Source organism: Oncorhynchus clarkii, chromosome 7, assembly GCF_045791955.1.
Source record: "Oncorhynchus clarkii lewisi isolate Uvic-CL-2024 chromosome 7, UVic_Ocla_1.0, whole genome shotgun sequence".
NCBI lineage: Eukaryota > Metazoa > Chordata > Actinopteri > Salmoniformes > Salmonidae > Oncorhynchus > Oncorhynchus clarkii.
The window spans coordinates 7,298,615-7,310,945 of NC_092153.1; the positions used below are offsets into that span (position 1 = coordinate 7,298,615).

Here is a 12,331-nt window from a genome sequence, read left to right on the forward strand (position 1 = left end):
ACAATACTCAGCCTCTCAGTAGGGGAGAGCCAACAAAGACCTCCGAAACTACAAAGACCCACGGAGGGAGGGGGGGGGGGGGGGGGGGGCGAGAAAGGTGGATGGACGCACCCCTCTCCATTTGCTCCACATCAACGTTTAGCAGTCCCCTCCCCCTCCCTGCAGAGGTGGTGAAGAGGTGACACACCACCCCCTCGTTTAATTTGAAAGGGCCTTTCGATAGAGGGGGGATGGAGGGTATTTAAAGGAGGGAGTGAATGGGAGAGTTAAAAAGAAGAGCTAACAACGATTAACTCCCAGCAGGTGTCCCAAGCGTAAAGAGAAGGGGGTGGGCATGGATGGCGAGGGAGGGGTAATGTCAACACCCCATTGAAGACAGCCCTGACCTGGGTTATCTGCCCAGAGGACACACTCAGACAGTTCCACTTATGCTTCACTGGTCACACTTCTGTTAGCCAATCAGACTTCTCTCCTTACCTGGGAAGGTCTGCTGTGGCTCGCAGCTCATCTCACCAATACCGTTGCCATAGCAATAGCAGCGGTAGAGGACTTGGTGGATGGTTTTGTCCCAGGTCTCTCCAATCTGATAGAACGCCCTGCTCTCAGGCTCCTGGCACTGGTCTGGAGGGAGAGAGAGAGGAGAGAGATAAACTCCCATATCTACTGGGTGAAATACCACAGTGTGACATCACAGCAGCAAGATTTGTGACCTGTTTCCAAAAGAAAAGGGCAACCAGTGAAGAACAAACACCATTGTAAATACAACCTATATTTATGTTTATTTATTTTCCCTTTTGCACTTTAACTATTTTCACATAATATGACAGTTGTAATGTCTTTATTCCTTTGTAACTTTTGTGAGTGTAATGTTTACTGTACATGTATTATCTATTTCACTTGTGTTATCTATTTCACTTGCTTTAGCAATGTAAACATATGTTTCCAATGCCAATAAAGCCCTTTCATTTAAATTAAATGGAGAGAGAGGAGGGGAGAGAGAGACAGAGAGAGGGAGAGAGAGAGGAGGGGAGAGAAAGACAGAGAGAGACAGAGAGAGACAGAGGAGGGGAGAGAGAGAGAGAGAGAGAGAGAGAGGAGGGGAGAGAGAGACAGAGAGAGGGAGAGAGAGAGGAGGGGAGAGAAAGACAGAGAGAGACAGAGAGAGACAGAGGGGAGAGAGAGAGAGAGAGAGAGAGAGAGAGAGGAGGGGAGAGAGAGACAGAGAGAGACAGAGAGAGGGAGAGAGAGAGAGGAGGGGAGAGAGAGACAGAGAGAGAGAGAGGAGGGGGAGAGAGAGAGAGAGAGAGAGAGAGGAGGGGAGAGAGAGACAGAGAGAGGAGGGGAGAGAGAGGAGGGGAGAGAGAGACAGAGAGAGAGAGAGAGAGGAGGGGAGAGAGAGACAGAGAGAGAGGAGGGGAGAGGAGGGGAGAGAGAGACAGAGAGAGAGAGAGAGAGAGAGGAGGGGAGAGAGAGACAGAGAGAGGGAGAGAGAGGGAGAGAGAGAGAGGAGGGGAGAGAGAGACAGAGAGAGAGAGAGGAGGGGAGAGAGAGACAGAGAGATAGAGAGAGAGAGAGAGAGGGAGGGGAGAGAGAGGAGGGGAGAGAGAGGAGGGGAGAGAGAGACAGAGAGAGAGAGAGAGAGGAGGGGAGAGAGAGAGAGAGGAGAGAAAGACAGAGAGAGGAGGGGAGAGAGAGACAGAGAGAGGAGGGGAGAGAGGGGAGGGGAGAGAGAGACAGAGAGAGAGAGAGAGAGAGAGAGAGAGAGAGAGAGAGGAGGGGAGAGAGAGACAGAGAGAGGAGGGGAGAGAGAGGAGGGGAGAGAGAGACAGAGAGAGAGAGAGAGAGAGAGAGAGGAGGGGAGAGAGAGACAGAGAGAGGAGGGGAGAGAGAGACAGAGAGAGACAGAGGAGGGGAGAGAGAGAGACAGAGAGAGACAGAGGAGGGGAGAGAGAGAGAGACAGAGAGAGACAGAGAGAGGAGGGGAGAGAGAGAGAGACAGAGAGAGAGATAGGAGGGGAGAGAGAGAGAGACAGAGAGAGGAGGGGAGAGAGAGACAGAGAGAGAGAGAGAGGAGGGGAGAGAGACAGAGAGAGAGAGGAGGGGAAGGAAAGTGATTGAAATTCCTGCTGCCAAAGATCTCTTTAGAATTTCAGCCTCCTCTTGGATAGAACGGGCCAGAGGTGTGATAAGGCTTTATTGTATTATTTATTGTTTATTTATAGCTCTGAAGAGAAACCAGAGAAACTCACCGATGGCATCGCACTTCCAGCGCCCGCGTCCCTGTCCATAGCAGGTGCAATTCATCATGTAGCCCTGGTCATGGAGCTTGGTGAAGGTCTGGCTCACCTCATAGGTCAGCCCATCCACAATGCACTGGTCTGGAGGAGGAAGGAGACAAGGGGTTTTAATGATGTACTGGTCTGGAGGAGGAAGGAGACAAGGGGTTTTAATGATGTACTGGTCTGGAGGAGGAAGGAGACAAGGGGTTTTAATGATGTACTGGTCTGGAGGAGGAAGGAGACAAGGGGTTCTAATGATGTACTGGTCTGGAGGAGGAAGGAGACAAGGGGTTCTAATGATGTACTGGTCTGGGGTAGGAAGGAGAGGAGACAAGGGGTTCTAATGATGTACTGGTCTGGAGGAGGAAGGAGACAAGGGGTTTTAATGATGTACTGGTCTGGAGGAGGAAGGAGACAAGGGGTTTTAATGATGTACTGGTCTGGAGGAAGGAGAGGAGACAAGGGGTTTTAATGATGTACTGGTCTGGAGGAGGAAGGAGACAAGGGGTTTTAATGATGTACTGGTCTGGAGGAGGAAGGAGACAAGGGGTTTTAATGATGTACTGGTCTTCCAGTTGTCAAGGCTACTGGGTCTAGAACCAGGTAATGACAGTACAACTCCTATGACTGTTGTCTAACAACGCATAAGAGAACAGGTGCTAGTAAGGCGGTAGGACCTTTGAGTTGGGAGTAGGCGATGCAGCTCCACTCTCCGCGGTTGTTGCCCAAGCAGGTACACTGCATCATGTGACCCAGGACATCGTGGCGTTTGTCCCACTGGTCTCCCACACGGTACATGACCCCGTCGTTGGTGGTGCAGGCCTCCTCGTGGGCTGGAAAGAGGAAGAGAGGGGTCAGTGAGGGGCTGTGTGTGCGTGTGTAGGTGGCATGGATAATCTCTTTTGGAACTGAGACAGATTTAGTTTCCAGGCAGACTCTGGACCCATGCCAGGGTGTGGGTCCTATCCTCTGCCCAGTGGAGCCAAGAGTCATTCATAATCATTCTAACAGGCTCTTATAGAGGCATTACTCAGCCCTTTTCATGGCCGCCCCCCCTCACTTAATAGCTTTTAAAGACCAACTCATTAACTGCCCATTGAACCTCTGACGGCTCTGTAGACCGTAAGTAACCCTTTCAGTTAAACAGTCATTCTTACCATCTGTAAGGGCAACATCAGACGGATGAAGACAAGCCTAGTACATTTATCTTGCTAAGACCTCTGTCAAATAGAGGAATTCAGTGAATGTTGAAGACAGTAGCCCACCGGACCTTCCCACGCCCACCATACAGAGCCTGAATGACCTTTCAAAAGAGCGATCTTACCTAACAATAGTCTTGTTTGCATGCCAGTAAAGATGGGCTAGTCAATGTGCCTGACTGCTCCTGTGATTGTTTATTGTTTGGTGTGAGGGCCTGAGACAGGAAGAGACATGTGAATTGACAAATCACACACACACTCACCAGCCATGGGGCAGAATCCGTAGCGCTGCTCTCCTTCGTAGTTGGTTGTGGTACCGCACCACCTCATGCCGTCGCGGCGCCCATCGGCGGTACAGTCAGTGTAGTTACGCCCGTTGTAGAGGAAGGGGAACTGGCACAGGGCACCATTGGAGTTACCCCCTCGGGTCGACACCAGGGCTACAGAGCAGATCAAACTTTCAACAGTTAGATATGCTGCTATCTATCTTGCTAGCTACAGTATATATCTATCTATCTATCCATCCACCCACCCACCCACCCACCCATCCATCCATCCATCTCCCTCCCTCCCAGACTCACAGTTCTTCTCGGTACAGTAGGAGTACTGCTGGTCTCTATGGTAGTCAGAGGTGGTGCTGCACCACAGCTGTCCATCAGTACGTCCCTCTGAGGTACAGGAGTAGTAGGTCTTATCCATGAACACAAAGGGGAACACACAGGCCTGGCCTTCTGAGTTCCCACCGTACACCTGGCTCTGGCCCTCTGGAGGGTAGGGAGAGAGAAGGGGAGGCAGGTTTAGACCAAGTTAGGTGAGGTGAGACAGGTTTAGACCAGGTTAGATGAGGTGAGACAGGTTTAGACCAAGTTAGATGAGGTGAGACAGGTTTAGACCAGGTTAGATGAGGTGAGACAGTTTTAGACCAGGTGAGACAGGTTTAGACCAGGCTAGATGAGGTGAGACAGGTTTAGACCAGGCTAGATGAGGTGAGAAAGGTTTAGACCAAGTTAGATGAGGTGAGACAGGTTTAGACCAGATTAGATGAGGTGAGACAGGTTTAGACCAGATTAGATGAGGTGAGACAGGTTTAGACCAGGCTAGATGAGGTGAGAAAGGTTTAGACCAGGCTAGATGAGGTGAGAAAGGTTTAGACCAGGCTAGATGAGGTGAGACAGGTTTAGACCAGGTTAGGTGAGGTGAGACAGGTTTAGACCAGATTAGATGAGGTGAGACAAGAGGTAAGACAGGCCTTGACTATGGACATATACTTTTTTGAGACACAACCTTTTACTTTTAGTCTGAGTTAAGACTCACCCTTCTCCTCACAGCTGACGGCGCCAGTACCCTGGCAGGTACACAGCATCTGCTTGCTGCCCTGGGTCCTGATCCAGCGCATGCCCACGTGGAAGGTGGCGCCCGAGTCCGTGCGGCAAGCCCCCTCCTGGGGGGGTTCGGGGAGGGTGGAGGGCTGGTGGAGCTCCGTCTGGATGGTCACACGAGTACTTCCTGTACCTGTTCCTACACCTGTTCCTGTACTAACACCTGTGCCTGCGCACCAGGAAGACAAAGAGACATGTATTTACCAAGGTGGTAACTTAATTGGGGAGGACGGGCTCATTGTAGTTGCTGGAACAGAATTTATGGAATGGGTTTGATACCATTCCATTCACTCCATCCCGGCCATTATTATGAGCCGTCCTCCTCCCACCAGCCTCCTCTGTTACCTATATATTAATGTATAACCTGTATGTCAGTGTATAACCTGTTCATTTAATTATGTATGCATTTAAATATATATATTTTTATTTATATTTATTTATTTATTAAACTAGGCAAGTCAGTTCTTATTCTTATTTACAATGACGGACTACCCCGGCCAAACCCGGACAACGCTGGGCCAATTGTTCTCCGCCCTATGGGACTCTCAATCACGTCCGGATGTGATACCATCTGGATTCAAACCAGGGACTGTAGTGACGCCTCTTGCACTGAGATGCAGTGCCTTAGACCGCAGTGGTAATCTTGTAATATTTTACAAAGAGTGTGTGTAAAACACAAGAGGGTTGACTCACCAGTAGTGGCAGAGTGTCTCTCACACTTCCACTCTCCTCTGCCATTTCCTGTACACAGACACTGGAGTTGGTGCCTGTTAGCATCTGTCTTGGTCCATGTGTCTCCGATGCGGTAGGAGGTCTTGGTGTCCTGGTCATTACAACGGTCTAAAGAAATAAGGAAAGGAATGATGAGTGTGTGTTTAAGTGTGTTTCCGTTTACATGAGTGTGTATGTATGTGCTTGCGTGTGTGTACTTACTCCTAGAGGTACAGGTGATGCGTCCGTTGCCCTCCCCCAGACAGGTGCAGTCGATCATCATCCAGCCTTGGTACGGCTTCTCCCAGGTCTGCCCCACCACATAGGATGCTCCACCTGTGTTGTCATAGCAACGTTCCGCTGCACACAAACAAGTTCCAAAAATGTTGTTATTATTGTAACCTAATTATTTGAACTTAATTATCCATCACCTTCTCCAAAGGGCCTGTGGGTTTGATGATGGAGTTACAATCAAGTTATTTTCTAGTGGAACAACAGGTTACATCTCCATCACTTCCCTTCTCTGTCCCACATCTCTCCTGTGAAACCTCCTCACGCGCAGGTGAATCTTGGAAAGGTATTTTCAGAATAAGATTTATTTTGACAGTGTGCACATCTCCATCTCTTCCAGAATAAGAGTCCCAACAAAAAATCCAAATGGCAATGCCATAATAAAAGTCTCAGATACACATGACATATTTCTGATTATAGAAGATATATTTCTAATTCCAAAACCATGCCTACATTATCACCAAATCATCTTCACCATTAGGGCCTACCTCCATATGAGTCACCTCACCTAACTTTCCATGAAAACACTCAACTGAGCTAAATCAACAGTTATGGGGCAACGTTTGGGACAGAGATGACTGTTATGGCCTTCAAATATTTACAATGACATCTAGTACTATTTCCAATAAATGACTCGAAGAAGGACTTTGGACTGCAGTTTGATTGGTTTAAGGACATCCCCATATTAAGAAAAACATTTATCCCAACAACCCACAGGCCACACATTCATTCCTTTCAGATTACATCTAGTCTCTCTTCTACTAAAAGGACTCAGACAGACAGACACTCACACACGGGTTTGCAGGTCCTCAGACAGACAGACACATACAGGGTTTACAGGTCCTCAGACAGACAGACACTCACACACGGGTTTGCAGGTCCACTCTCCCTTGCCGTTTCCCAGACAGACGCAATCCAGCATGTAGTCTCCGGTCTCGTGGGGCCTTCTCCAAGTGTCCCCGATTTTGTAGGATCTGCCTCCCTCGTGGCAGCGGTCTGGAAACGAAAAGACCAAACATCATTATTCATAAACATCAACGTACTACATAAGTGCACAAATTATACTATACGGGTTGAAGGGCAACTCACTTCCGATTGTGCAGCTGATTTTGCCGCGGGCGGAACCGATGCAGGTGCAGTCCCACATCATGCCGTCCTTCGCCCTCTCGTAGGTCGCACCCACAGGGTACGTCTGGTCGTTGTATTTGTCATAGCAGGTCTCCTCCCCTGCAGAATGCACCAGAGAAGAGTTTCAACATGTGGCCTAAACGTTTGAGATAAACGAAGCGACTTCTGTGCGCGATGGCAAAAGTGCCAAAAAGGGAACGCGCTCTAGAGCGCACGGATGTTGTGCAAAAAAAACGAAAGAAATTGCCTACTTCATTATACATGCAAGTCTGGTGCTCCAGCTCACCTTGGGGTTTTGTTTTACATTTGATCCCTGCCGCTCCGTTGCAGGTACAAAGCAGTGTACTCCCGCGGTAAGCCTTTTCCCATTGATCGTTTAGTCTGTAAGAATGTCCGTTCTCATCGCAGCCTGGAAGATGATGGAGACACACAAAAAAGAGCCATGAGTCCTGAGCAAATTCGGCGCATGATAGGTTAGCTAAACACCCATATTCAATACATGTACAGTAGTGATTAAAAAAAAAAAAATCTTAGATGTCCTTCATAAATGGAATTGTAACTACAGTTGTTAATGACAAAGATGTGGGTTCAAGGTGCATTCAAATGCTTTATCTAAGGGGCAAAATATCACATTAAGAGCAAGTCTACATACCTTGAGCAAGGGGTACTGTGTCTGCGAGTTCGGGGTAAACTTGTTCCTGAGCTTGTCTCTTGTTTTTCCCTTGGTTCTTTGGCATACAATGGACCGCGCTGCTTACGCACAGCGCAACAAGCAGCCCTGTCACTGGGCTACCAGTCATTTTGGTCAAGTTAAAAAGAGAAAAAAACAAGACACTTTTACGTTTCCAGTTATGTCCTAAGTAAAAATAAGAACGATCCAGGTGCTGTGAAGTTGACCGTCAGGAGCGGATAGTATTCTCTCCCCTTGCTTTCCAAATATTACCCAGTGCTGCTTCTCCCAGCGGCTACTTTGACCGCCTTTCCTGCAGCAGATGCGATAGACAGACTGGAGGGATGCAGACCGTTTTTATATGTGAGCACAAAGGCACCGTTTGGGGAGGGGCAATGTGCGTCTGGGTCCAGGGGAGCAACACAGACTCGTCACTTACCAACCATCCTAAACCGCAGACCCAGACCAAGAATGAAAACTCACAAACAGAGTACAGCACTAACACTCTGAGGCTGGGCTGGGTTGTGCAACCTGGACTCAGACGTCGACATAACACAGTAAAAAGTAAACCTGTGAAACTCAAATTAGTATATGTTACATTTAGTATGGTATTTATTCATTTGTGGTTGTCCATCATCCATTTTGTAGGATATGTTATGAATTACAATTCATATGATATGTTACGCATTCCAATTTGTTGTGGTTAACATTAGCTACATGGCTAACGTTAGCTAGGGTTATGGTTAAGGTAAGGAAGGGTTAAGGTTAAGGTTAGGGTTAGGGTTAGGGGTTAAGGTTAGGAGTTAAGGTTAGGGGAAGGGTTAGCTAACCTACTAAGTAGTTGCAACATAGAGACATTCCTCCTTTCGTTTTTGCCTTAAGTAACCTTCTGTCTTATGTGACCATACAAAACGTAACGTATCATACTAATTAGAGCTTCACAGATTTACATTTACTATGTAATGTCTTTGAGGCCAGGCTGGATAAATAGGCCCACTACAAAATTAACCAGAGATATTTTATTCACATATTTTACCAAATGTATATGAATCGAATCCGTTAGATCTGAAATAGACTGCTTACAGGGTAAGGAAACCCATGTGTCATTTTGTCATTTGGGTGAACTATCCCTTTAACACAAAATGCCTACCCTCAGACAAACGTCTAGCCTGACATAATGCCTACCCTCAGACAAATGCCTACCCCCAGACAAAATGCCTACCCCCAGACAAAATGCCTACCCCCAGACAAAATGCCTACCCTCAGACATAATGCCTACCCTCAGACAAATGCCTACCCCCAGACAAAATGCCTACCCCCAGACAAAATGCCTACCCCCAGACAAAATGCCTACCCTCAGACAAAATGCCTACCCCCAGACAAAATGCCTACCCTCAGACAAAATGCCTACCCTCAGACAAATGCCTACCCCCAGACAAAATGCCTACCCCCAGACAAAATGCCTACCCCCAGACAAAATGCCTACCCTCAGACAAAATGCCTACCCTCAGACAAAATGCCTACCCTCAGACAAAATGCCTACCCTCAGACAAAATGCCTACCCTCAGACAAAATGCCTACCCTCAGACAAAATGCTTACCCCCAGACAAAATGCCTACCCTCAGACAAAATGCCTACCCTCAGACAAAATGCCTACCCCCAGACAAAATGCCTACCCTCAGACAAAATGCCTACCCCCAGACAAAATGCCTACCCTCAGACAAACTTCAATTTATAGGCCTAATGATAATGACAGCCTAATGTTGATAGGCTAATCATGCTAAACTGGTCCTTTAGAGAACAGTCAATGTGACCCGCAATGACTTAGCTATCAAACATGGGCAATTCAAGCGTTAAACGAAAAACAACAACAGAATAAAAGTATAATGATAAAACTAGGCCTGCAGGACTGCAGTCTCATTTCTGTTTGGACTTAAGAATGACATGTTTTGGTAGGTCGATGGGGGGTGAGGGGGTTACTGACAGCTCACCCCTACGTTCCATCACTGTTTAGAGGGAAAAAGTTGACCCTAATGCACTGGTTCACTGTTAGGGAGGAACCCAACAGTTTTCATCTTATCTACACATTAAACAGAACTCGTTTTAGTGCTATTAGCTACATTTATATTGATTGCGTAATAGCAATTATCCAAACATTATTTTGATGGAGAACTGTTTTGATATTGGCTCATTCTGTTGAATTATTGTATACAGTTCTATCAGTACATTTGAGATGTTATGAATTGTGAAACATCACCCTCCCTTCCTCCCTCCATCATCCCATCCCTCCTCCTGTTGCTCCTCCCCATCCCATCCCTCCTCCTGTTGCTCCTCCCCATCCCACTCTTCTCTCTTTCTTGCCCGCCTTCCAACACTTGTTTTTTTCCCTCTTCTCCTCTTCAGTATGTGTGTGTATTTGTGTATGTGTGCTCGCTTGCATGTGTGTTTGTTTGTGCGTGTGTGTGTGTTTGTTCATGCGTGTGAGAAAGCAACAGAGCAAGAGGTGTTCTTGCATTTTTCTTTGCATATTTTTGTCTGCCTCCTGCCCTAACCAAATAAATCAATGCTAATAGCAGATTCTATACTCTCAACGACAGAAAATAAACCCCTCTTTTCATGAGTCATGTTTGGTTGTCTGTGGTTGAGGTAACTTTCTCCCCAAATATTGTGTCACACCGATTAATCCCTCAGCTGGGGAAAGTAATGTTTTCCCAATGAGAGGAAGAAAAAGAGGACAGCGGGAGATGACAGATGATATGACTCCTGGTTGTGGCTGTCAACCTGGGAAAACCTCAAACGGATGTCTTCTGGTTTAACTGAGATTAGTCATGATCCAGGTCTGGTCCGGTCTGAACGGTGGCTTCAGTACGGTAAGTCACATCCGTGGTTGGCGGGTTCTTGTAAGTGTCCACTTGGCACAAACCTGGTACCAAATCCCGGTTCTCAAACACAAAAAAAACGAAATACTTCCTTGTTTTTTATACGGATGGTGAATCACTGAACCTTTCACATGTGGAGAAAGTTGTGTGCCAGAAGTATCACATATTTTCCACCCATGAATCAACTCCAAAACAACCAGGAGAGGGTCAAAACTGACATGTAAGGCTGAACTCCAAAACAACAAGGAGAGGGTCAAAACTGACATGTAAGGCTGAACTCCAGAACAACCAGGAGAGGGTCAAAACTGACATGTAAGGCTGAACTCCAGAACAACCAGGAGAGGGTCAAAACTGACATGTAAGGCTGAACTCCAAAACAACCAGGAGAGGGTCAAAACTGACATGTAAGGCTGAACTCCAAAACAACCAGGAGAGGGTCAAAACTGACATGTAAGGCTGAACTCCAGAACAACCAGGAGAGGGTCAAAACTGACATGTAAGGCTGAACTCCAGAACAACCAGGAGAGGGTCAAAACTGACATGTAAGGCTGAACTCCAGAACAACCAGGAGAGGGTCAAAACTGACATGTAAGGCTGAACTCCAGAACAACCAGGAGAGGGTCAAAACTGACATGTAAGGCTGAACTCCAAAACAACCAGGAGAGGGTCAAAACTGACATGTAAGGCTGAACTCCAAAACAACCAGCAGAGGGTCAAAACTGGCATGTAAGGCTGAACTCCAGAACAACCAGGAGAGGGTCAAAACTGACATGTAAGGCTGAACTCCAGAACAACCAGGAGAGGGTCAAAACTGACATGTAAGGCTGAACTCCAGAACAACCAGGAGAGGGTCAAAACTGACATGTAAGGCTGAACTCCAGAACAACCAGGAGAGGGTCAAAACTGACATGTAAGGCTGAACTCCAGAACAACCAGGAGAGGGTCAAAACTGACATGTAAGGCTGAACTCCAGAACAACCAGGAGAGGGTCAAAACTGACATGTAAGGCTGAACTCCAGAACAACCAGGAGAGGGTCAAAACTGACATGTAAGGCTGAACTCCAGAACAACCAGGAGAGGGTCAAAACTGACATGTAAGGCTGAACTCCAGAACAACCAGGAGAGGGTCAAAACTGACATGTAAGGCTGAACTCCAGAACAACCAGGAGAGGGTCAAAACTGACATGTAAGGCTGAACTCCAGAACAACCAGGAGAGGGTCAAAACTGACATGTAAGGCTGAACTCCAGAACAACCAGGAGAGGGTCAAAACTGACATGTAAGGCTGAACTCCAGAACAACCAGGAGAGGGTCAAAACTGACATGTAAGGCTGAACTCCAGAACAACCAGGAGAGGGTCAAAACTGACATGTAAGGCTGAACTCCAGAACAACCAGGAGAGGGTCAAAACTGACATGTAAGGCTGAACTCCAGAACAACCAGGAGAGGGTCAAAACTGACATGTAAGGCTGAACTCCAGAACAACCAGGAGAGGGTCAAAACTGACATGTAAGGCTGAACTCCAGAACAACCAGGAGAGGGTCAAAACTGACATGTAAGGCTGAACTCCAAAACAACCAGGAGAGGGTCAAAACTGACATGTAAGGCTGAACTCCAGAACAACCAGGAGAGGGTCAAAACTGACATGTAAGGCTGAACTCCAGAACAACCAGGAGAGGGTCAAAACTGACATGTAAGGCTGAACTCCAGAACAACCAGGAGAGGGTCAAAACTGACATGTAAGGCTGAACTCCAGAACAACCAGGAGAGGGTCAAAACTGACATGTAAGGCTGAA

The 12,331-nt window shown here is 47.3% G+C and overlaps 1 protein-coding gene across 10 annotated transcripts in view; it reads right to left on the bottom strand.

Annotated features, from left to right (window-relative positions):
• The window catches only part of LOC139412807 (fibronectin-like), a 35,586-nt gene extending 27,449 nt beyond the window's left edge, over positions 1–8,137 (bottom strand). For 6 of the 10 annotated variants that reach the window (XR_011634731.1, XR_011634728.1, XR_011634727.1 and 3 more), the window contains exons 1-12: positions 7,640–7,990; positions 7,274–7,396; positions 6,949–7,086; positions 6,724–6,855; positions 5,791–5,928; positions 5,551–5,697; positions 4,793–5,026; positions 4,060–4,242; positions 3,742–3,918; positions 2,957–3,112; positions 2,250–2,378; positions 478–621 (exon numbers count right to left, since the gene is read on the bottom strand). Coding sequence is in view for 3 of the 10 variants with exons in the window: in XM_071159531.1 (XP_071015632.1) it covers positions 478–621; positions 2,250–2,378; positions 2,957–3,112; positions 3,742–3,918; positions 4,060–4,242; positions 4,793–5,026; positions 5,551–5,697; positions 5,791–5,928; positions 6,724–6,855; positions 6,949–7,086; positions 7,274–7,396; positions 7,640–7,787 (1,849 nt within the window). In the remaining 7 variants the exon portion in view is untranslated. Of the gene's footprint in view, positions 1–477; positions 622–2,249; positions 2,379–2,956; positions 3,113–3,741; positions 3,919–4,059; positions 4,243–4,792; positions 5,027–5,550; positions 5,698–5,790; positions 5,929–6,723; positions 6,856–6,948; positions 7,087–7,273; positions 7,397–7,639 lie in introns of all 10 variants that reach the window. The other 4 variants (XR_011634730.1, XR_011634729.1, XR_011634732.1 and 1 more) reach the window with 4 other exon arrangements.
• Between the last annotated feature and the right edge of the window lie 4,194 nt (positions 8,138–12,331).